General features: G+C 45.6%; 1 protein-coding gene across 3 annotated transcripts in view; it reads right to left on the bottom strand.

The window, feature by feature from the left end:
- LOC146833012 (TLC domain-containing protein 4-A-like) overlaps positions 1–25,526 on the bottom strand; it is a 375,443-nt gene that overhangs the window by 331,518 nt on the left and 18,399 nt on the right. For all 3 annotated transcript variants that reach the window (XR_014960484.1, XR_014960483.1, XM_085600575.1), the window contains exons 2-3: positions 20,506–20,673; positions 16,396–16,485 (exon numbers count right to left, since the gene is read on the bottom strand). Coding sequence is in view for 1 of the 3 variants with exons in the window: in XM_085600575.1 (XP_085456701.1) it covers positions 16,396–16,485; positions 20,506–20,673 (258 nt within the window). In the remaining 2 variants the exon portion in view is untranslated. The remainder of the gene's footprint in view (positions 1–16,395; positions 16,486–20,505; positions 20,674–25,526) is intronic.

Genomic DNA, 25,526 nt, shown 5'->3' with positions numbered 1-25,526 from the left:
GGCCAATGTTCATGGTTACAGACATGATCCGTTTATTATGAAGTGTTATAACAGCAGTAAGCCTGATGTATTTATTTTGAAAAGCACGTTATCATTAATCCATTTAAGGGTGGATTGTTAATACTGTGTATGAAAGCCTGCAGATAAGGATTTTGTGACATGGAATATCACTTAACTGTACTAGGCACGGGTTTAGGTGTTGGTTACTCACTCTAACAAACTTTGGGTGTAGAAGATTTGCACTGTGAAAATCTTGTTAAGCTCTCTTAGGGGTGGATATTGTACTTTGACCCCCAGTAATTGTATATGCTTTTATAATTTTAGGAGTATGGCTGATGGTTGCCCTATGGGAAAGCTTACTCGCAGTATAGTGGGCCTGAGCTGGTTATGGTGACAAGCCAACAGTAACAGCTATGTACACCCGATTGGTGCTCTGGAAAAGTTATGTCCGATGCCATAGGTCTGGTTTATTTTTAAAAGTTATGACAATGGCAGGAGGCCTGGCTTATTTTTTGTGAAAAGCATTCTTTAAAGCCAATAGACCGCTATGGTTGAATTGTTATCACACTGTTACAGGCAGTAGACCAGCATTTTGTTACAAGTAATGTCACACACATTACCATAGTAGGCATTGATTTTAGAGTTGGCACCTACTCTGACAAACCTTGGGAGTTGAAGATTTGCGCTGTGAGAATCCTCATTAAGCCCTCTATTGTATTTTTGTATACCTTTGTAATTTTATGACTGCACGCCTGATAGTGGCATTGTGGAGAAGCTTAAGCTCAATACAGTAAGCCTGAGTTGGTTATGGTGACTAGCTGGTTAAAAGTTGGAATTGGCTGCGCTTGTGAATGGGGAGCCAGAGAAGCTTCCTGAGGTGTGGTGTAATGTGGGTGTCGCGTGAGAGGTGGAGTAGGAGTTCTGCGGCAGTGTTCTGGATGGTCTGGAGTCTGTGTAGGAGTTGTTTGGAGAGTCCAGCGTAGAGAGCATTGCCATAGTCCAGCCTGCTGGTACTGAGTGCTTGTTTGGCAGTCTGTCATTTGTTCTGAGGCAACCAATTGAGGATATTTTTGCAGCAGGCAACGGATGTGGAAGCAGGAGGTGCACACTGCCTTGACTTGAGCAGTCATGTTGAGCTGGTCATCTAGGATAATCCCTAGATATCTTGCGTGATCTGTGGGAAGTTGGTCCTAGCTCAGACGGCCACAAAGTAGAGTCCCATGGGGATAGCTTGTTGCTGAAGACCAGGACATCCGTATTGTCAAGGTTGAGCTTCAAGGAATTTGTTCGCATCTAGTCTGCTACCATGGTTATGCAGTTGGTGAAATTGGGTCTGGTGGTCTTGTCCATCAGGGAAAGGATAAGATTGGTATCATCAGCCTAGGAGAGGACAGTGATGTCTAGGGATTGGTGGTGCCATGTATATTTTTAAAATGGTAGGGCTGAGGGACAATCACTGTGGGACTCGCACATATTGATTTCTGATGTGAAAGGTGGCAGACGGACCCTTTGAGTTCCTCACATGAGGATGGAACAGATACATTTGAAAGTGAATCCTAGTATGCCAATCTCATGGGGTCTTCTGATGAGGGTGTTGTGGGATACAGTGCCGAAGGCTATAGAGAGGTCAAGCAGTATGAGGGCTGCTGTTTCTCCTCAGTCCAGGATGACTCGAATGCATTAAATAAATGGCCCCAATGAGTTCTGTTCCGGTGCTGTAGTTCTTTCTACATCCTGATTGAGTGTTGTCTAGAAGATGGGGAAGTTCTAGGTGGGCTGTGAGTTGCTTGTTGATTGCCTTCTCAATCAGTTTGGCTGGATCGGGGAGCAGGGAGATTGGTTAGAAGTTGCTCAGTTGCTTCAGGTCATCAGTGGGTCTCTCGAGGAGGGCGTTGAATTCTGCAAGTTTCCATTCATCCAGGAAAGTGGCATATGTGATGGAGGTGTTGATGATGGGGCACGGTGGTGCTGATTGGTGATGTCCCCGGGTTGTAGATGTGTTGGGGGCATGGGTCCATTGGGGCCCCTGAGTGAAAGGTCTGAATGATTGCCTCGGTGTCCTTTCTTGTGAGGGTTTTCCAGTCGGTTAAGTGGCTTCTTGGTTGGTGGTCAGTAGGTTAGCGATTAGCTCTTTGGGGTTTGGTTGGTTTGCAAAGTTGCTGTAGATGTTTTAAGGGTGGATTGTTGTTCGCTCCATCTTAAAGCCTACAGTCAGATATTTTTTATATGAAATCTCACAGATTACCTTGGTTTGGAAGGAGTTTGGTGCTGGAAACCAACTTTTACAAATCCTTGGGGTAGAAGATTCACACCATAATAATTCTTGCTAGAAACTCTTTGGAAGCCTGACAGACTTAGCTGTCTGCCAGGATCTTGTAATAAAAAACATTAAATAATATATACATCTACATGTATGGAACTAAATATATATCCATATAAATAGGTAGAGGGTCTTCACATCATCCCTCACCTGTCTTTGGTCTGTCAGAGAGTCATTTACACCCTGCTTCTATCCTTGACAGGGTGCTAATGGTTCAATTTACATCAGTCGCTGGCTCTCGTCTTGAGAATTATTGCCTTTTCTGATCATATGTGCACATCTACCTGAAAATGAGTGCACATAAGTGTCAGTGCTAATTGGCCAGTTCTTGTGTTTTAAGTTTCCCCTTTTATAGGCACCCCTTTATTTCTTTGCTTCTCCTCTTTTTGTTTTATTTTTTCTTAAGAGGATACTACAGTTCCCAATGCCATGCTAATGGAATATTTGCTTGCTGCTCATTTCATCTGCCCTGTGCCGCATGCCCACTTCCTCTAAACCAAGCATTATGGACCGCTGTTGTCTATAGTGTATCATTGTTTTACCATTCCAAGATAGCCAACACATTTGTTCTTAAAGTAGCAACCATGATGGAAGTATATAATAGATTTAGAACAATAAACTATATACAATTCAGTCACAAGACAGGCACCTGCAGCTATGCTTAGTTTTAGTATTGAAAGTACACACCAGCCGTGATTGGATGGCAGTGTGTTATTTTCTTTACTTGTATTCTTTCAACTTATCTTGCATATGATGTTGAGTGTGTGTGTATTATTATGGTTGTGTTCAGAGGGTGAATAAAAGAATGAGTCAGATGATGAATATGTAGATGCATGAGTTCAAAGAGGAGTGACAGAGTACATGTATGATCACGAGTGCTCAAACACATACAGGACATAAAAGGTCCTTCCATTCATAAGCCAGACCTGTCGGCATTGCCAATGCTTGTTTGGTCTTGTCTGCAGACAGCAGTCTGTTGTCAAAATACCTGTTGTATTCAATCTCAGTAGTTAGAATGGACTTTTGGTCTGCCCATTACTTATTGCTGGTGGTTTACTTGTCAATCTCATTTCCTTGCTTCTTAGTCAATGGCTTTCCTTTAGTCTACTTGTGTTTTTCACTACTCTGAAACATAGATGTTTTCAGTGTTTCTAACCTGATGAGTTACCACCTTCCACTGCCTACAATCACCAAACTATTTTCTTCTTTCTTTCAGCGCTCCATGGGAGTGCATGTGTTTTTTGCTCTCCCTTATGTGCTTGTTATGCTTTATGGTTTTTCCACATTTCCGCTGTATAGGTTTCTTCCCCAATTCATCCAGTGCTCTTCAACCCCTCCAGACTTTATTTTTTTACATTTATTTCATACTATACTAATGTGTTTTTCATGCATCTAACTTGCTCCTATCATATCGGCGCTACCCTCTCCTACCGCTGCTCGCCTACTGCTCCACCACCACTCCCCATTTGTAGTTTTCAGGTTGAGCCCACCAGACAGGACAAACTGGTTGCGAAAACAATCTTGCCTACTAGACGAAGCATGTGCTGTCTGTTGTGAGAAACATTGTGGGCTTTCCAAGAACATACCTGGGCTTGGAGCCCACATGTTGCTTACCACTGTTTGGCTTTGCGGACACTCATTTGCCTACTTTTTATTTGTGTCCTTTTTAGGTCTCACCTGGCGTAAGACTGCGTAGACATGCGCAGTCTAGCTGGCGAGATTTAATGATTTTAGGAGGTTTCTCTAGTGGGCTTTAAGCCCCGCCCCTCTTTTCCATTGGCTGGTGTCACCGTTTATGCTAAACGGTGGCCAGCCATTGGAAAAGAGCGTCTAGTGACGTACACTTTTCTCTTTTAGAGCCGTTCCAGTTGGACTGGCTGCCCCGACTTACTGCTGGTGTAAAATGTTTTTTTATCTTTATGGGGCCAAACACATGGCCCCATAAAGATAAGAAACCAGTCAGGCGAGCCAGTCCCAACTGGGACGGCTCTAAAAGAGAAAAGTGAAAGAGAAAAAAAACGTAATTGCGAGCGCTTGTTTTGTGAGTAAACTAGACCACAGACCTCCCTCCCCCAAAAGCGAGAAAACCCATCAACTGATGCTGATAGAAAGGTGCAACACTCTTTCACCACGTGCCCCCCATCACTCACCACTCCCCGACATTTTAGCAGACCCTTTCCTGATGGAGGACCCAGCCTGCTGGCGCTGTCCGTATCTTCAAGTTGTGGGTGTTGGGAGGGCACGGTGCTGTTTTTGGAGGGCATAAAAAAGGGGCACCTTTCTTTCTTTGGATTATTTGGCACCTCCAGGGCGCCGGCCATTTCTGGATCCTTCTCCAAGCGGCGACGGGAGAGGGAGTTTTGGAAGGGATCAGGTGTCATTTTGCGACTGGGATTTCATCGCCACCCCCTGTAAATATCCTGCCCCCACCCGGAAGGGCGAGGAAGGCCCCAGCATTACAGAATTCATTTTAAGTGACTTGCATCGCGCTCGCTTCGAATTCAATTGTGGATACCGGAGACTGCCGCCACCCCGTGAGAATCCAACCCCTAAGGGCCGCCGATGGCTGATTGCAGCGCCGGGTGGCAAGGCCCCCCGGCCCCCGGGTAGGGCAACTAAGCCCCCCTCCCTTGAGGGGCGCCAAGTGCCGCAGTACCTCCTCCCCCACCGGAATAAGGGACAGGATGCCGGCGCAGGAGGTATAGGACCCACCCCGGAGGCAGTGTTTTGTACCCCCCACCCCCACACAATCTTCAGGTAACTGGTGTGGTATGGTATGGTAGAGACGAGACTGGGGTCTGGCCGGTTGGCGCGGGCTAGGTATGGTTTACGCAACTGATATGGGTTGTTTTGGGCAATTTAAGTATGCATGACTGCGTTCATGCGTGTGGATGTGTGCTAGTGATTGGATGTGTGCCACTGTACTAGTATTTTGCTGTGTGTGCACACTGCTGATTGTTGCCATTTTCAGTGTGTAGCGCAGTGCCAGTGGTCCCAGAAATGTGTGCCATTCAGTGTGTGCATGTATGCGTGCGTGGATCTCTGAGTCTGCACGCCAGCTTCGCTTTTAGTTTACGAGGCTGGTGCCAGTGCATCTTTGGGTGTTGTGTATGTTGGCGTGTGCCTGGCAGCGCCTGCACGCCACTCTTTGTGCATGGATTTGGATTTGCTGTTCCTCCAAACTATGTTGTCTATTTGCATTTCACTTTCAAGCGTGTAAGTGTTTGTGCACTCTTGTCTCAAATCACAAAAAAAAAACGTGCAGTGATTTACCACCTATTCTCTACATACAATTGTATTTTCTCTAATGTTAGTGTGCGTGCCTTCGCTTTTTACCACGTATGTGTGCATATGAATGCGTCTGTGCGCGCATCTACAAGCTTCACTTCCCAGAACACACACGTGTAATGTGTCTGCGTTTAGTAGGAACTGCAGTATGTATTCACGTGTGTGTGCACTGCTAGAATAATGTGAACAGCTTGTTTGATTGGCACTACCTTGCTGATGAATGCACAGCACTATCCAGTGTAATGCACGTGCACATACATCACTGACGTGTTGACAGCACGGAGAAGTGTGCACTGCTCTGTCTGTGGGTGTTGTGTAGTGCACCTAATTTGTGTGTGCACGACTCTGCTAAGTGTGTGCCTCACGCAGGACTGCAAACGTTATTGGCGAGGGTGCACTTTATTTGTCGGTTCACAAGCGGAAGGAATGTGCACCAGGTTGTCGACAGTGAGTAGCTTCACGACCTTGTACGTCACTGGCACTTATGTACAAAATCAACACTTATGCACAGTATCACTCGGTGTGCGTGGCACGATTGGCATCACTGCCGAGTGTGCATCGAGTGTCTGAGTGCACACTGTTAGCGCAGTGAACAGCATGTTTAAGTCTGCACAGCACCGGAATGTATGCAGTGCATGTAGGAGTTTCAACATCACTGGTGCACGTGCAGAAGCATTCACGCTCTTGGTGAGTTTTCAGGCGCGTGCCTGATCATTCGTGAAGCAGGGTTGAGTTCATCGTTGATTGTGCACATAAGTTTGTTCCTTATTGGCGAAGGTGGAGACTTCCATGATCTGCTATATCATGAATAGGTTTGGACAGTACATTGAACATGCACATGTTAGTAATTAATGTACACAGTATACATTAATGTAGACCCCTTACTTGGATGCATAGCATGAAGGCCCTTGCACAACAAAGTGCTAGTTGGTGTGTTGAGATCTCGGCTGTGTGCACGCTACGCAGGAGCCTGTTCCCCAAGCCTGGCCAATGTGTGCGGCCATGATTGGTGAGTGTACACAGAATCATAAGTGTTATCAGAATGTGTGAGTGATAGACAGCTCTTGTTTCTTACATATACCAGATGTGTCTGGTCGTTATTGGAGACCGAACGCATTGTATGTGCACTATGTGCATGAGTGCATCATCAGCTACTGTACATCATTCTGAAGTGTGTGCACTGTTGATGAAAGAGCACTGGATGTAGGAGCGTGCACGGCGTGAGCCATGGCTGTGTCCATCTAACTGATGCATACTCGCAGCTTTCACGAATTTGCACATCGTGTGCTAGTGTGCACGTTCGTTAGCTTGCACATTTTTAGTGCCTTTGCCCTGCACTCACCATTTCACACATGGGCGTGTGTGAGCAGAATACAGGAGCCATGTAGCAAGCAATTGTTTTCTCAACGTGGGTACATGTTAACAGCAAGTGCTGTTTGCACAGTCACTGCTAAATAAGCATTTCATGAGGGGCATCCAGTCCAGCTGCTAAAACCATAAGGATCGCCTGCCAGTAGTTGAGGATAAGGCAGCAGTCATGTGATAAAAGATGCCTGCTGCTTCCACGCATCTCATACTAGCAGCACGACTGGCTTGCCTCATCCTAGACGGTCTGTGGGGACTGTGATAAATCCCGTGGAAGTAGTTGAATTGAATAAGCTTGAGATTGGGTTGTCCACCGTCCGCACTGCCGTTTTTACCACCATAGTCATCGACTTTACCTGGATCAGTGCACCAAGTAGCCCTGAAGCCTGTAATTGGGTCTGGGGGGTTTATGATTAAACAGTTGTACAGTCTAGAGATTTCAAGTCACCCGTCAACTGCTGGAATAATTTAATGTGGTCAGTGGCCCAGACCTCTCTTAGGCAGGAAATGCCAATGAAGTCCCAGGCAGCGAACCCGGGTAACTGCACAGCGTGTTTAAGCCTAGTACCAAGCCACAGACTGGTGTGATTGGTGAATTAGCACAGCCAGCTGATATGCTTCAGGGCCTCCTGTCAGCACAGAGTTTCATTAACAACAAGCATTGAAAATGCAATAGGCCTCGCCTTTTATTAAGTTAAAGCCATTTGCTTTGCTATATAATACCATTAGCAAAGCAAATGGCTTTAACTTAATAAAAGGCGAGGCCTATTGCATTTTCAATGCTTTTTTGTCGATCTAGCGTTTTCCCTCCCCCTGGAGCATTACCTCTATACCATCACTTTTGATCAGCTAACTTCTGAGATTCCAGTTTTTCAAGCACTACTTTTTTCTTTTAGGTTAAGCACCCCAGGAGGGCGTATGCTTCTTCCAGCTGTCTTCCTTGTGAACTCTCTTACCCTGCACTCCATGTTGCTCTCTGTTGTCTATCTGCTTCTCCCTGCCCCCTTCATGTTGCGCTCGCCCTGGTGTACCTCCTCCCGTTACTTTCTCCCTAGCCTGCTCCACGTTGCTCTCTTGCTTCTCTTCAGCACCCCTACTCTCCGTGGTCTTTCCCCCACATCTACACCCTACCCTCTTGACCGCTGCTTCTCCTCCCCAACCCTGTGCTCATGCCCTTGCCTGCTTGCCCTTGTGCTTCTCTACCATCTTTTCCAGTTTGCGCTCACCCACTGCTTCACCTCTCACCGTCTATGCACTCCATGTTGCTTCCGTCTGCATTTTTTTTTTAATGCTTTCGTGCTTTTTTCTATTTAGTTACTGATCCAACTAGAACAGAAAAAAGTGCCCGTGTCATTTTGTAGGTAGATGCACCTACAAAAATGAAATGGGCGGTTGCATCAAAATCTCTTTTTTCATTCTTATGCCATGCTGCATAGCATTGGGATGCTGTGTAGCATGGCTAAAAAAAACACTGGAAAAGCCAATGGATCCCAACGGATGATCTACTGGATTTGCCAATGCTGGTTTCTTTTTAACAACTCCATGAAAGTGTATTTGTTTTCCAGCTGTCACCATCATGTGCCTTACTCCCCCTGCCACATTGCTCTCTCTCACCCAAGTGCTTCTCTGCCTCCCACGCTGCTTGATGTGATCTCTCATTGATGTGCTTCTCTGCTCTCCCCCTCCATGCTGTGATCTCTTTGGCATGTGCTTCTACCTGTCCTGTACCCCTGTATTCTCTCTTTTTTTTCCCACCTTCTCCTGCTCTCCTTAATGCTCTGAGATAATTGCGGGTGATGGACCTGCGTAGACTACTACTAGCAGTACGAAGTCCAGCATGCCCCACCTCCCAAATGCCCCACTCGCACCCCCAACCAATCTCCCCCTCCCCCCACCTCCCCCAATCGAGCCGGCCAGAGACCTGGACAGCGGACTGGGGGTGTCCCATGCAGGGTCCTCCTCTGATCCGCTGGCACGCAGCTCTGGGCTACACGCGCTGTAGGACGGGAGGGTGGACCAAGACCCCAATAGCAGTTCTCATTTACCAGAAGCCCCTTTGAGTAGAAAATGTTGTTGTTTTTTACTACTGCCCCGCATAGCTCCTTTGCAGCCCCTCCCGCTGTCCATCTCTTTATTATTACGTTGTTTTGCACCTTCCAAGCCACAGTGTTTATAATCTGTCCTTGTCACACCACAGTCTGAAACTGCATTTGGATGTTTTTGAGCGGGAAGTTTCACATCTATGTGTAGGAGCAAGTTTCAGCAGATCACAAACACAAAAGGTATTTTAAAAATGCAGCCTAACACTCTCGGTTCAGATATGCCGGAAACATTTTCAGAGCGGGGAACTGAAGTTATGAATGCATTGTAGAACCCCCCCCCCCCTCCCCTTTAAAAAAAAAAGATAACCAGGTGCGTTGGCATTGTTTTATTAAACAATGTCTCCAGCCGGGCACATCAATGTGCATTCATGTTATCCCCCTGCTCACATTTGGTGGCGTCTCCTAGGGTAATAAATACTCTGTAATGACCATTCTGAAGCTCCTCTCAGGTACGAGATGTCAGTGAGAGTGTTCCAAGTAAGGCGCTCTCTCTCCCTCACACCTGCTTTCTCTCGGGGTTCCCAGTGAAAATGTTCATTATTAAACGAGGGACGCCATACCTTTGCTGCAGCCTGTCACCAGTTTACAAGTCATGCGCCACGCTCCCTGTTTACTTAGTATATTTTCAGAAATTATGTAGATGCGATGTTTGAAGCTGAAGCGTAGTTCCCTGTTGCACAGGAGTCAAGCGTCTCAATTAGATATGGAACAAACCAAACGACTGTCTTTGGGGGGCGCTTCGCACAACCGACGTTTATACGTGTACATAGGGGCGGGGGTCCGAACAGTAAATATTTAAGCATTAATTCTTGACGTAACAGTTCTATATTCCGGACAAGGCACTCACAACTGGAGGAACTAACTCTGCCGCGCCCACACAATTGGGAAAAACATTTAACAATTCAGCCACTATGTCAGCTGTAACACACTGGCTTGAGTTTTTCAGATCCTGGCATTCAAAGTATGAGACATTTTATGATCCGGTTCACGGTGAAAGAATTACAGCATTTCGTATTAATACTTTAAATGAGTTTTAAGTCAAACAAAGTTTCCAATCAAGGATATAAAAAAAAAACCGGGAGAGGATGTCAACACCAACCCCAAGAGGTAATAAGTGGCTCAAATACAATATTCAGGTCTGGCCTACATTCAGCTTCAGTTGCGTATTGTTGTTATTAAAAGATGTATTGTGTACAACAGAATGCATAGAGAAAGCCCACTGCTTATGTCTATGTGGGTGCTTGCCACATATTCATTGCCTTTCCTTCCTCCGCTTGTGTTTGTCCCTACCCTGGAGTGGAGTTGTTTTACAATGCTTCGGACTAGATGAGTTGAATACTTTAATGCTACATCAGCAACTACTTTCTTCTTTTCCTTTCATCATTTGAAAGAGATGCATGGGGTTTCTTTCTCTTCCTCTCCAACATGCCTCTTTCCCATACCCTCAACCCCTGCACTCCATGCTGCCCCATCCAACTTGTTGCATCCTCTACTCCTCCCCGTTCTGCCATGTTGTGTTGCTCAGCACCCCCGCTGCTCCGACGACTCTTACGCTTCCCCATCCCTTTGTATCTTGGGGACCCAGCAGCTGCAATTTACTACTGTGCTGCTCCCTTCTCTAGATAATGCTTCCATGCACCTTTTATTTTATTCATTTTACAGCTCCAATGTGGCAGTTGCCATCCTGGAATGGTAAATTAAAAGTTTAACACACAAGACTGCTGCTGCACCATGGCACACGTGCCTATGCCGTTGATGCAGGCAAGTGCATACACCATCACACGGGGGCCAGCGATATGAACTTTTTTTTTGCTGATGCTGTTCGCTATTGATAACAAGCATTGGCAAAGCCAAAACATCTGCAAATGCCTTTCAAAGGCGAAACCTACTGGCTTTGCCAAAGCTTGTTTCTTTTATTTTAAGCATGTTTTTCATTCGTCTCGCATCAAAGTCTTGGTACATTTTCCCTTCTGTGCTCCTCCCTTACACCTTCACATATCTGTTGCTTCGCTTGCCTCGCCCCCACCCAGTCGACCCCCAGTATTCGAGTTATAGTTAATTTCCTTTTTTTTCAAAAAACATTTTCCCATGAGGAACTGGAAGCTTCAGGCTGCTAGCAGGCTGCTTGCATTTTTTAGGTCGAGCCTGGGCAGCGCATGTGCTGCTCTGCGTGGCATGCTGTATTAGAGTATAGCCTTGAAGCCCGCCAACTCTCAACCCATATTTGTCATTGGTTTGTGTCAATGTCCTTCATAAATGCTGACTTCTGATTTGTTAATAGGCTTGTTAGTCCCTCCTTAGTACCGCCTTGTATTCATTTGTAACCTCCCATGAGGACTGGCCCTTTTACTTCTGTTACACGCTACGTCTTATTTAGCCTCTAAGCATCATTTTCTTTAATGAGTTTCTCCTGCTGCAGGCACAACATGATTTCCTGCAACATTCAGCGCGCCGTGCATACCTTAACTTTCCAAGCAGCCGGGGACAATGGCTTCCGCTTATTTGAAATTAATTTGTTCTCGCATTTACAAGAGTTTGAGCTATTGGCATTGTAAACGACAATGCCTTTTATTTATGTGTTAATTATCAAAACAGAAAAATAAAAGGCATTGTCATTTACAATGCCAATAGCTTACACTCTCGCAAATGCGAGACCTATTGCAATGCAAATGCTTGTTTCTTTTTGAGCTCCTGCAGTTTTTTCTTGTTTAATTTACTGCTCCAAAATGATCACCTGCCATCTTCGAACACTAAATTAAATTTAAAAACAAAAAGTCAAAATATCTTCTGGGGTGTTAGCATGTGTGTGCATTTGTTCTTTACATCACGATACATGCAAATGCACTGGTGGCCATCTTCAAATGCTTTTATTTGAGAACAACAGTTTGAAGAATGCGTCGTGCATCGTGACGCATCAGCAGCCATCTGGGTAGAGGTATTCTCAAACAAAAAAAAAAGCATTTCTGTCCTGGCTTTCAGTGCGTGTGTATAGGCGTTTTAAAGAACCCAGTGCCTTTTTATCATTTTTCTTTTACCTATTTTAAACAATGCTTTACAAACAAATTTGGCACCAACATTCTAAAATTGTGACTTATTGGGTTTACCAGTGCCTGTTAGCAAATCGCTCCCTTTAGTCATTCCTGTGCCTCAGCCACGAGTCGCAGCCTATAACCCCATGCTACTGGAAGGTAGCATGCCAACTGCTAGAAGATGCTCACCTAGACTTCTGTATTTATACCACAGACAAAAAGAAATCACTTTAACATGCTTCCCCTTTTAACCTACTTATGCTACAACAGACGTGAAAATACCATGCTTAGATTTTCCATTTCTCACATCAGCTGTATTTATATACACCAGGGATGTATTTGTATCACCCTTTCTCATAACTCTACATCTTTTTTCTGTTTCTCTCCCTCACTCACATCTTCACAGCTCTTCAGTCTCCTTCTCTATCTCCCTGGTGTGTTTATACCCCAGATATATATGAAGTATCGACCCTCTCTTTCCTCTACCTATGAAGGAGGTTGACCAGGGGTGTATTTCACCCCAATCGTGGCTCTCTGTAACAAAACCACGAGGATGGCAGTGGGCAGTGCCACAATTCTTTACGACACACCGACCATGAAGACGAACCTCACTTAACATAGTCTGGTTGCTTAGTGGACTAATGCGCCAACTGTAAGGGCCCGTGTTCGACCTCATGGTCACAGGTTCAGATCCAGGTGGGTCCACTCAGCCTTTCATCCTTCGGAGGTCGACAAAATGAGTCCCGTTGGGTAACAATAAACATCTGTTATTCAGCTCCAAGATGTCCTTGGGTGAACCTACGCTTTACAAATACACATGTTCTGTTCTCATGAGAACAAGGGAGATTTAGGGTCACATTCAGTTTATTCAGAGACAACTATGAACCAAAATACAGCAGTAGGAATTTCCAAGTAGGGTTGGGAACCTCTTTGCCAAATGTTGCACACAAATGAGACAGTAACATGGGGTTAACCTTTAGACCGAGGTCATGAGGATATATGAGATGGCCGTCAAAGTGGCAGCTGGTGTGCGAGTCCTGAAAAATGTAAGGTCTTCTCAGCATATTAATACCTAGGAGTCCTTATAAACCAGTAACTCCCGATGTTCTTAAAACAGAGCGCCCTTCCTGGCAAACTTTTGGATGTCAGAGATGCCATCGTGTGACGAGTTTACACTTGAACCCTTCAACTAGGGAAAGCAGATGTGGCCAACTTTAACTTGTCAGTTCAAGTGAGACTGCTCCAAAGTCTCTTCTGGCGCCAATTAAGGAGGAGGAGCAACATACCACCTGAAGGTGCATTCAGTGTGGTGTTGAACTGGTCATCAGAGTTAATGCATCAATCAGGCCATGAAATATAATTTCTTGGGCCACAGAGCGCGTCCACCTTATCTGAGCATTAAACTAAATCAAATCTAATAATGTTTTCGTAAACTGTTTGGACTTTTGGCTTTACCCTTGCTGGGCCCTATAGGCTTGGCATTAACAGGCAGGGTAGACGGTGTGTCGACTGCATAGCGCTATTCTTGACATTCTCTACACTGAATCTATTTTGACCTTTCCTGCTCAATGATGATTAACTAGCATGAGACAAACATTGATGATGTAACAGAATTAACTAAAGAGATTTTACATTGGTTAGTGAGTTTAGGTAATTTGAATGATTATGTATTATATAAATATTCGGAGTGTTTGTTTTCTTATGTCAGTGAGTTTTAAAAAGTTGAAAAATAAAATAACGTACAATCCTGATGAATCTTAAGTCTTGCTACTGCTGTTTGTACAAATGATGATGTATGTGTTTTTTTAAACCAGTAATATTTGAAAATATACACTCTCAAAGGGATTGGCATTCATGATTGATAGGCTGGGTAGGACATGGCCAAATTATGTGGTGGCGAACAATCAGCATTCCAGGGTATACCGATGAACTTTGGCACTGTACAGTCACTGTGGACAAGCCTTTGGTGAATACAGTTAGGGCGTCTTCGGACTAAAGGCCACGATCTTACACTCTGGTCTTTGACCCGCTCTTTCGCTCCACTCCAAAGCAGAAAGGCAGCATACTGTTCCGCAGGCCTGCACCATCTGCAAGTCTTGTGCCCGGAATACCATTCTGCCTGAGCTAAGCCAAATCTTAGCCAAGCACTGCATGGTAGCCAAATCTTGTGCTGCAGCACAGTCACCAATTGTGGCAGCCCCAGCCCAGTTAACTCATGCTACAGGTGCATACTGCTCTATGCAGTAAATAGCTCCGCCACTGTACATAGAGGCCAAGCTCACATGTTTCTCATTAGTAAGGCACTTTATTTCACTTTTCATTTGCCGACTTCTTTCCCAAAATATGCTGCTAGGCTTTGCCTGCTGGCAAGTCCCTTTCATCTCTTGTCTGCTAGAGGAGGTCCCCAAGGAGTAAGGCTTTCATCTCTTGTCTGCTAGACAAGCTCACCAAGGACTAAGGCTTTCATCTCTTGTCTGCTAGAGGAGGTCCCCAAGGAGTAAGGCTTTCATCTCTTGTCTGCTAGACGAGCTCTCCAAGGACTAAGGCTTTCATCTCTCGTCAGCTAGACAAGCTCACCAAGGAGTAAGGCTTTCATCTCTTGTCTGCTAGAGGAGGTCCCCAAGGAGTAAGGCTTTCATCTCTCGTCTGCTAGACAAGCCCACCAAGGAGTAAGGCTTTAAAACACAGCCTGCTAGTAGAGCCGTTCACGGAGTAAGGCTTTAATCTCTTGTCTGCTAGAGGAGGTCCCCAAGGAGTAAGGCTTTCATCTCTCGTCTGCTAGACAAGCCCACCAAGGAGTAAGGCTTTCAAACACTGCCTGCTAGTAGAGCTTTTCAAGAAGTGGGGCATCCAAACATTGCCTGCTAGCAGAGCCTCTCATTTTATGGAGGCTTTAATTAAGATATGAAGAGCTTGCTAGAACAGCCCTTAAAGGAATGGGTACTTTTTACTAAGCTGCCAATACTTCCCTGCTAGCACACATCTCCAGGGAATGGGGGCTTCCAGTATGATGACAGTCCTTGCCTGCAGAGACCATCAAAAGAGGGGACTTCCATCCCTTCCTGGTTCTAAAGCCCTTCAAGGTTTGAAGGTTCCCAGCACTCCCCCGCTAGTAGAGTCCCCCGAGAAGTGGGGACTTCCATTCCAGCAGAGTCTCTCAAGGAGTGGCAGCTTTCATTAGGCTTTCAGCCCTTGCCTGCCAGCAGAGTACCCCAGGAAGTGACATCTTGGCTGCCAACAAAGGTCGTCAAAGAGTAGGACTCCATTGAGGTGTCTGCCCTTGTCTGCTACCCGAGTCCATCAAGGACTCATGGCTTCCATGCCATGCCTGTTTCCTGAGCCCCTCAAGAATTGATGGCGTCCAGCACTACTACCAATTTCCTTTACAATCAAGGAACCGTGATTATTACAGAGTAAGCTAGCTTTTCATTGACCTCAGTTGTGTTATTTTAACTTTTTTTGTCTTAAAATACATTATTTATTTTTCGTTTGCCCTTCGGTGAAATACTGGGTCTTTACTGCGTAAGAACATGTACCTTACTTAATTGTATCTGCCATCCCACAGATTTCTGCCTTTAGCCTTCTGCCGATCACAGAGCAGGGCACCTTCATGGAGTCAGCGTTTAGTTCAGACTCACCCAATGGAACTTGTACAGATATTTGGCCTGTAGGTTTCTGAATCCATACCAATCCTCCAACTGCTTGAAAGCGGACCACAAATTTTATGACTATACCTGAGAATTTACTCACAATCCTTCAGCGAACAGTGAACTCCAATGCAAGAGATTTGGTAGACTCGGTAGGAATGTCAGTACTGTCTTGACAGAAAAGTACTGAAATTGTGGAAAATATGTGGGATGAAGAGGCGCCCGCAGAACTAAGTTATTGGGCCTCAGCCCAGGAGCAATATGTGGTGCTGGGAGCCAAAACGGATAGACAGAGCTGTCTATGGGTATTATTGCTGGAACAAAGGGGTGTGCTTTAAGTAACACCTGAATTGTTCTGCAGTGTATGGGCCCCGGTACCAGATTGACTGTAGATTACAATGGGACATTTTTGGCCCATACCTGGAGGGCATGAGTGTTCCTGGTAAAGCTGGGGGGCCTGCCAAGCTTCACTCATGTGTTCTCCAATTATGTCTGTCCACAAGTGGGGTATCCTGTGTTAGAACCTGCTCCCTGATCCCGGTCCACCCAGAATGAAAGTAATAAATTGCCACAGACCCGAACTAACACATAGCTAAGAATCAGGTGTCAGATTCATGCCACCAGAGGTAGGAAAAGGTGCTTACCAGATCGGGTCCTTGTTGATAGCATCATCGTATGCAAGAATATACAGGCAGAAGGATCCAACAACAAGAGCGTGGGCCGTTGAGACACACCTAGAGAAAGAAGAACTCATTAGCACACAACTCAGCAGCTAGAAAACGGAATCATCCACTGGTGATGGCGTCCTCCACACAATGTACCAACCAGGAGCAAAAATGGTACTTGTTCCCAAAAGCAGGTGCATGTGTGTAGTGCTGTGTGCTGCCAGTACCAGAGTTCAGTGGTTTTGTTGTGTGCTGCCAGCCCTGGCACTTGATACCCACTAGCCCTTTGGTTTCATGGAGGAAATGCATGTAAGCTGCCAAATGTGATTTGAACAGGGACGGCCGGTTTCTGGCCCTGGAGCTAGCATGCAGCGCTGTGTGTAAATAATCCTGTTCACAAAGCTAGTGTCATGTGTATCTGTTATATGACTCAAAATTAGCGAAGAGCGCAACAGTCTGCGCGGCATGAAGTTAGTGCGCTGTGTATCTGGCTGTAGGGGTTGAAGCGAATGTTGTGTGCTGCCGTTCCCAAGGCATAAAGCCAGTCACCACTCCTGAGGTACAAAGGTAGCCAAAGGGACAACTGGGCCTGCGCACCGCTATGTGTTACACCCTATTGAGATTATCTACACTTCCTAAGAGACACAACCCACACAGCCATCCCTGAGATTCGAAAAGTGCTGTAACCCAAAAGAGTTTTGGTCCAACTATTTTGAGGGCTAGGCTGAAAACTTATCCGTTGTAGTTCAAGACAAGAGATGGGTCATCTTACCTAGCTCTATACTGGTGTCTGCCAGAGTCTGGCTTCTGATCCCCGTGCACCTTTGCCCTTTGGATTTCGATGCCTCGTCAAATTCTGATACTTAACCTCTCTAAGCGAAGAAGATTCATAAACCATACGTCAGCACAGCCCGAGTCTCTGCTTTGTGCCCAGAATAGCTTTAGTTTTTAGGTCTCGCCTGACCCAGCGCATGCGCTTGTCTGGCGAGACATTTTGTGAGGGCTCCAAAAAGTGCTACCATGGCCAGCCTACAGCTACAGTGCATGTGCGCGCGCTTGATCGCGATTACTTTCACTTTCGCGGCCGCTTTGATGTTTGATCGCGATCACTTTAGCGGCCGCACGGCCGTTTTGATGTTCTCCGTGAGCCATATTGTTTATTACTTCTATGTAGTAATGGTGGCACCCGTGCTTTAGCTTAAACATCTTAGGCTAAAGTCGGGTGCTGAGATTGCTTCAAAAGTAAAGAAATAGACAATTCTTTACTTTTGAAGCAATCTCGGCACCCGACTTTAGCCTAAGATGTTTAAGCTAAAGCACGGTTACCGCCATTACTACAGAGCAGTAATAAACAGAAACAAGCATTGGCATAGCCAATAGGTCTCGCTTTTGGGACCTTATAAGTATTTAGTTATGCAACTGTTGCATGGCTAAACACTTATAAGGTCCCAAAGGCGAGACCTATTGGCTATGCCAATGCTTGTTTGTCTTGTGCAACTGCTGGTCACAAGGTCCATCTTCTGTATTCTGCAAATAGGAGCAGGCACCCTATTAGGCTTCTAGATGCGGCAATTGAACAATCTGTGTTCTCCCATTTGTTCCATTGTGTTTTAGTGCACAGGGAGTCGGTTTTGTTTCTCAACAGCAATTAATCCCCAACAATAAAACCTGCTTTGAAAGAGAATGAAGTTGTGTGAAGTTGAGAAACTTAGCATTACACGTAACTGCGAAGTAGTCAATGTCATGCAACTACCCCAGCCAAATATTAACTTTACATGAACCCTTTTTTCACCAACATCCTGCACAGCACGCCCAGCAGGCTCCTGCCACAGCAACATTCTGCAGCTACTATTGACTTCCTTCAGCACAATCAGTCTCTCAACTTTTTCCATCAACACTTTTTAGTAGGCCCACGTGAAATTTTCATTACAGCAGCGTCATGCGGTTCGCAATCTCAGCAATTTTGTGTTACGCTTATTATGCAAAATCATTGAAATTACGCCACGTCACATAATTACCCCCAGGTCACAGAAAACGTTTTGCACAAGCACACGGGAACAACGCAAATGAGCAGCTGGTGTTTGCGGTGCTTGAGTTTTTCGTGCTTTTTTAGTGGCTCGCGTAGACTTTATACTCTAAAATGTCATACCAGATGCCAAATTTGCATTTTGTGTAACTATCGTCATTTGTTCCGCAAAATATTGCACAACTTTACTTTTCAATCTCATCTTACTTTCCATCCCCCAAAACATAGTTCCCATGCAGACAGGGTGTATCTCACTCAAGAGGCAGGACTGCTGCGTGTTACCTGAAGGTTTTGAGTTTGAATGCTTACCGGATCTACGGAATATTTGTCCGAGATTTATAAAATGTGTACCATTAGGTTTCTTGTTAAGAACCCTTATTCTTCCAGAATCAAGGGGCAATTAGTTTGCCGTATACAAATATCAGTATTATTGTTTCTGTAGAGTATGGTCTGCATGCTATACACAAAGGATGGCTTCTGCACCGTTAAAGTAGTCATTAAGGTGGCACTAATGCAGTGAGCAGCTTAAAACATCCAGGTCTCTATCACGTTAACTAGAATAAATACAGGATCCGGCCTGACACCATACACACACCACAGCTCATCCATGGCCACACACCCCTCATACACACCCACATCTCGTCCAGGGTGTAACACGGCATGACGCAGAGCTCCAGGTTATGCAGATGGCGTTCAGTAGATCACATATCTTGTGAGTCTTTAACTGGGTTGTTGGTACAAGAGTGTGGTTGAGGTATACTCTTTCTCTCCATATTAAGGCATTAGTATTAAAATAAACCAAACAAGCCCTCACCTGACCTGGATCTTTAACTTGAAAATTGTAAACACTGCTTCTTCAGTGCACTGTTTTAGGATTAGTGCCTGGCGCAGACCTGTGCTAGACTTTGTCTTGGGCTACGTAAGGCTGCACTGATAAGCAATGTCTTCTGAAAAACAACTGCTTTCACAGGTTCTTAACTTATATACAATAATGTCACTGCTGCATCCTAAAGCCGCTTTGTCAGGTTAACTGTGATATACACAATTACACGCTGAAAGGAGCTACCCTATCGTTTACATCTAGTACCCCAGTTCGTGGTACCCATAACTCCCCTTTCTCTCTCTTCTGAGGGACACAACGTGTTTTGGTGAAAATAAACACAAAAAGCTGGGCACAAACTTCCTGAACAGAGAACAAACTATGCTGGTGCCAGGTCTGCAATCTTAGGTCAGTACTGCAAAGCCTTGAAGTAGCATTGTTTCAATTTCTGTCCTTTGAGTGACCATTTTTCGTGAGGAATAGACTCAGAGGAACATTTTCTTGGGATTGCATGATCATCTGAAATAACAATCTGAACATAAAGGCAGTATTAAATTTCAGACATCAAGAAGCACTTTAGCCAGCCAGTGGGCAGAGGCCTGTGGCAGATAAACTGCCTCCTGATAATGTATAAAGTGGAAGCCCCATTTCCAAGCTCTAGAAAGAGATGAAAATGTCACATAATTCTAGTACAGCAGAAGACAAAGGCTGCCCTGTGGTTCTCCTAGCTTGAAGGAAGGGCCAGCAACTTCCAACATTGTTTATCCATGCTGGATGGGCATAGCCATAATACATTCAATATTCCCCAATGTATGGAGATTGATCTTTTTCTAAGGTAACAAACCATGGAATCCAAATGACCTTGCTATTTATTTTTGTAAATTTGTTTTGGGTGTGGATCGTAGGATTGTGAGAGCAAAATACCCTGGAAGGGACTTTGAATGGTGTAACAAGATTTTTTTAGTGTGCAACCTCCCTCCTCGGAGTCCCTTTACCACATTATCTAAATGCTGGAAACTCAAAGTAGCAAAGGCAGTCTTGAAAAAGTTTAGACGATGGCCGTTGCGGATACGCAGAGTGCTGGCATCCTCAATGCTGTACTGTACTACGGAAACCTGGGGCTCGATAGTAATGTCTTGTGCATGAACCCTACATACCGTATTCTCTTGCAGTAGCCTCCCTCGCCCACACAACCCAGTTACCCGTTTTCACACTCCTCCCTTGCTTGCCACAGCCATCTTACCTGGAATCCCATTCGCACTTCTTGCCCACCGGCAGCTCCAGGTACCGTTGGCTCAGCAGCGAGGAGAGGTGAGGGCTCACAGCTGAAAAAAGGAACTGGAAGGCTACAAAACTGGCTGCCACAACACAGTAACTCAACCGAGTGGTGTCCTCAAAGTCTGCGCCAAGCCTAAATAGAACAAGAGGTAAATATGCAGGTTAGAGGTGTGCAGTAGAAATAATGCACGTTTCACAATCTCGTACTGAAGAAATTAAATAAAGAGAAGGGGGACAGGTACAGCGCACCTCTTTCCTTCGATGCAAGTGCTGTGTACACTGCATAGGAGTGCAAATTTCACGCACAGAGAGACGTGGCAGAGGCAGGTGTAATGAAACCTTCTGCCACACAGAGAACATAGTACATTAGATAGAATAAGGACAGCACAGGCATAAACAATGCAACCCTCCAGCACGCACACAATAGTTACACCTTAAGCAGCAACAAAGCAACAGCCCTCACAGACAGAGTAGGTAGTATATGAATTTCATGTACATCGAGTATATACATTCTAGACCATATCCTACGCATAATCAGCTAATCTTAAACTTAAAACCAGAGCGGGTCAGCGAAATGTCAAAAAAAGCTGCGCAGAGGTCAAATCCAAAGGCTGTGGACACAGAGATAAGCTTGAAAGCAGAGATCAAAGTACAGCTGTGGTCAGAACCTGGAAAAAGTACACGAGACAGGCGTTGATGTGGAAGTGAAAGGAAACTGCAGGATATGTAGGTGAATGCCTTGGTTCAAGACATGCATTTCTGGACAGGCCTTCCCTCGCCTGGCCACAAGAATACAGTTATTCTAACATCACTTCCGGGAGAGATGTTTCAGTGTGGCATCAGCTTAGGGAGAGATGTTTCAGTGTGGCATCAGCTTATTTCATTGATGTTACAGCCTTACATCAAGCCTGACATCTTATTCCCGAATATATATTACCATCTGACGACAGGTTCCAGCACTGACGTCATGAACTACAACCTAAACTGATGTTGCAGCCTAATATCACCGTGTTGTGACAAACGCATCACAACAATGCATTACGTTTACATTTTATTATAAATAAAGACGTCTGCAGTGTAATAGGAGGCCCAACGTCAGTATCAAGTGTAAGGCGCAAGAGGGCAACCTCCAAAACAAGCATTGGCATAGCCAATAGGTCTCGCTTTTGGGACCTTATAAGTATTTAGATAGGCAGCACAATATCCTTTGTGCAACAACATTAACTGTTGCATGGTTAAACACTTATAAGACACCAAAGGCGAGACCTATTGTCTATGCCAATCCTTTTTATTTATTTGTAAAGGACAAGCAGTGCGATCAGGCTCCGGCTGCCACTTAGAGGTAGACAGAGAGAGGTGTAGAGAGAGAGAGAGAGAGAGGTGTGTGGAGAGAGAGAGAGAGGGGTGTGGAGAGAGAGAGAGAGAGAGAGAGAGGTGTGGAGAGAGAGGGGTGTGGAGAGAGAGAGAGAGAGAGAGAGGTGTGGAGAGAGAGAGAGAGAGAGAGAGAGGTGTAGAGAGAGAGAGAGAGAGAGGTGTAGAGAGAGAGAGAGATGTGGAGAGAGAGAGAGAGAGAGAGAGAGAGAGAGAGAGAGAGAGAGAGAGAGAGAGAGAGAGAGAGAGAGAGAGAGAGAGAGAGAGAGAGAGAGAGAGAGATGTGGAGAGAGAGAGAGAGATGTGGAGAGAGAGAGAGAGAGAGATGTGTGTAGAGAGAGAGAGAGAGAGATGTGTGTAGAGAGAGAGAGAGGGGTGGAGAGAGAGAGGGGTGTGTAGAGCGAGAGAGGGGTGTGTAGAGAGAGGGAGGTGTGTAGAGAGAGGGAGGTGTGTGGAGAGAGAGAGAGAGAGAGAGAGAGAGAGAGAGGGAGGTGTGTGGAGAGAGAGAGAGAGAGAGAGAGAGAGAGAGAGGGAGGTGTGTGGAGAGAGAGAGAGAGAGAGAGAGAGAGAGAGAGAGAGGTGTGTAGAGAGAGAGAGAGAGAGAGAGAGAGAGAGAGAGGTGTGTAGAGAGAGAGAGAGAGGTGTGTAGAGAGAGAGAGAGAGGTGTGTAGAGAGAGAGAGAGAGGTGTGTAGAGAGAGAGAGAGAGAGGTGTGTAGAGAGAGAGAGAGAGGTGTGTAGAGAGAGAGAGAGAGAGAGAGAGAGAGAGAGGTGTGTAGAGAGAGAGAGAGAGAGAGAGAGAGAGAGGTGTGTAGAGAGAGAGAGAGAGAGGTGTGTAGAGAGAGAGAGAGAGAGAGGTGTGTAGAGAGAGAGAGAGAGAGAGGTGTGTAGAGAGAGAGAGAGGTGTGTAGAGAGAGAGAGGTGTGTAGAGAGAGAGAGGTGTGTAGAGAGAGAGAGGTGTGTAGAGAGAGAGAGGTGTGTAGAGAGAGAGAGGTGTGTAGAGAGAGAGAGGTGTGTAGAGAGAGAGAGAGAGAGGTGTGTAGAGAGAGAGAGAGAGAGAGAGAGAGAGAGAGAGAGAGAGAGAGAGAGAGAGAGAGAGAGAGAGAGAGAGAGAGAGAGAGAGAGGTGTAGAGGTAGACATGGACTGCAGGAGAATTAATTTCCTTGGATGCTGGGAGGCATGGAAGGCATGGCAAAAGCATCCCACTATAAGTTGCAGAACTCAGTTTGCTATTGTCCCCAGTGACTCAGCCCCATCATGCGTATTCTTTTATTCCTTGAGGCAAGCCTACGTTTTAGCATCTGCGAAATTTTCATTTTGGCTTTTTCCTGAAAATATGAAAGTTTACCTGGCATAAGGGAACGCTTTTTAGGTACTTACAAAGAAAAAAAAACTCTGAAAAAATAGCAGCCTGTTCTAGTGAGCAGTAATCTAGGGCCAACTGAATGTACTTGCATGTGCGGACCGTTTATTGGATAAAATATGAAAACTCAGCTTCAGACGAAACTCTTAACCAGCACATGCAACATCCACACAGAATAGTAAGGAGCTGTGAACTATGACACGCCACGCCGAGGAGGCCCAGGGTGAAGATGCAACCTTTCTGCGGCCTTCTGGGCCTGTGCGCTGTTATTTTCAGAGGCCACTGGTGAACTTTGTGGAGTAAGACGATCCATTTCATAGCACCAGTCCTAGATAACACCAATATTAGTGTGTGCAGGTTCTTCTCGGGACCGTAAGTCCAAGGTAATATTTACATTGGGTGTTCCATTAAACAAAGACAGCTGTACCCTTCCTCACACGTGGTTAAATATTAGAAAATGCCATACCAGCACCATAAGTGAAGGTGCCCTTTGTAGTCTTCTCTGTACCCTCCCTCGTGAGGCTGACATCAGCTAGGCACTCTTCAGAGGGAGGCAACTTCACATGCCAGTGCAAAGACACCACACGCTGGGAAGCTCACACCCTGGGGAGTGGAGGAGGGAGGCTATAAACAAAAGGCATTCGACGTCCAGCGTGATAATCACATCACCACCAAGTTGGACCCTGGGCACAGTCCAGCCAAATTTTTAAAGCCAGAATGAACTTAACCATTCCCAGAGACACCCAGCTTCCAAGGCTGAAACTAGACGGAGGACAGGACAGAGGAAGACATAGGCTTAAAGTAATGAAACTTACTGGTAAGACTAAAACACTCATTCAGCTGAAAACGCTTGACTTTGACGACTGTTAACCAGTGGCAACGTCTGTGATCCATGGCTTGCCTCTACTACCCCTTGCACTATGCACTGTCCTCTCAACCCCCTCTCTCAGGAGTCATGAAGGCAGCAGCGAAAACATAAATAACCCGGATCTCAGTGCCTGAATACTCTCTGTAGCTTCCACTTACTGCAGTTTCTTCATCTCTCAGAAGCACAAGCAGGAAGTGGGATAAGGGAGGGGGTGGCAAATGGTGATCACTTTCGCGGCAGTTTTGATGTTCTCAGTGGCCGCGCGGCTCACTGAGAACATCAAAGCCGCCGCGAAAGTGATCAGCAGGCAGACAAATGGTGCGCGCGCCCGGCGCACATGCACTGTAGTTGGCGGCCTGTTTGCACTTCCAAATCTCGCTCTCTATAGCTCTCGCCAGAGCAGCGCTAAAGCGCTGGCTCAGGCGAGACCTAAAAAGCAGAGATCCCATCTGCTTTCCTCATCTTTCTGCCACCCCATTTAGAAGACGGTGGAATGCAATGCTACCAATTTCAGCCTCTTCTGTTCTGCCTTTAGGTGCAGCATTTTGACAGCTTTAGGGCGGAAAACACCCCCCAGGCAGAAAGTGAAAACTCTCAGGGTATCATGAACAATTTTTATGTATATCTGGCAAATTGACCTTCTGCCCCTTTTGGGTTCTATTCCCAGGGCGCACATTCATGGGGGCAGTTCCATCATGGCACCGTGATGCAGTGGACCTGACATCACGGATGTTTTTACCGTGAAGTTGCTCCCGCCATGCAGGCTGGAGTCTTTCCATCGGAAATACCCACCACAATATTGTAATACCCTGGACTTGGCAGGCACCGGTGTAACAGAGGAGGTTCTTCTGCTACACTGGCAGTTTAGGCAGCTGTGCCATCAAATCTATAATGACCCCTGAAGGTCTTCTTTATGCTCCTACTTTTTTATGCCACCTTTACCTTCTCTATGTATAAATGCAGCAGAGTCAGCCATGTCATAACAGAGGCCTCTGGGGCAATACTTTCACATATTTGCAGCGCAGACATGAAATTGAATGGATGATACGAGTGTAAGGACTCATTCTTTGCCCCAGTCTCACAAATGGTGTATTTCTAAGTCCGAAAGGACAGTAGATCTCTGCAGGATGCTGTCACCATTAACAGGATCCAGGCTCCTATTTATATAAAGTTCAGTATGAGGTGGAATAACAGGATATGTGAAAGGGACGATATTTCGCTCTAAGCGCCTTATCGATGTGCGTCTATAACTGAGGCAGACTATTTTTTGTATCTGCCCTGCCTTTAGGTACTGCATTTTGACAGCTTTAGTGCTACACTACAAAACATATTCTGCTTCAGTTCGTGAATTATTAAGTCATCAACATGAAGCAACAAGGAGTTGG

Source organism: Triturus cristatus, chromosome 4_2 (genome assembly GCF_964204655.1).
Source record: "Triturus cristatus chromosome 4_2, aTriCri1.1, whole genome shotgun sequence".
In the NCBI taxonomy this organism is placed as follows: Eukaryota; Metazoa; Chordata; class Amphibia; order Caudata; family Salamandridae; genus Triturus; species Triturus cristatus.
The sequence above is the reverse complement of the archived record's forward strand: the minus strand, read 5'-3'. Positions and strand labels throughout refer to the sequence as shown.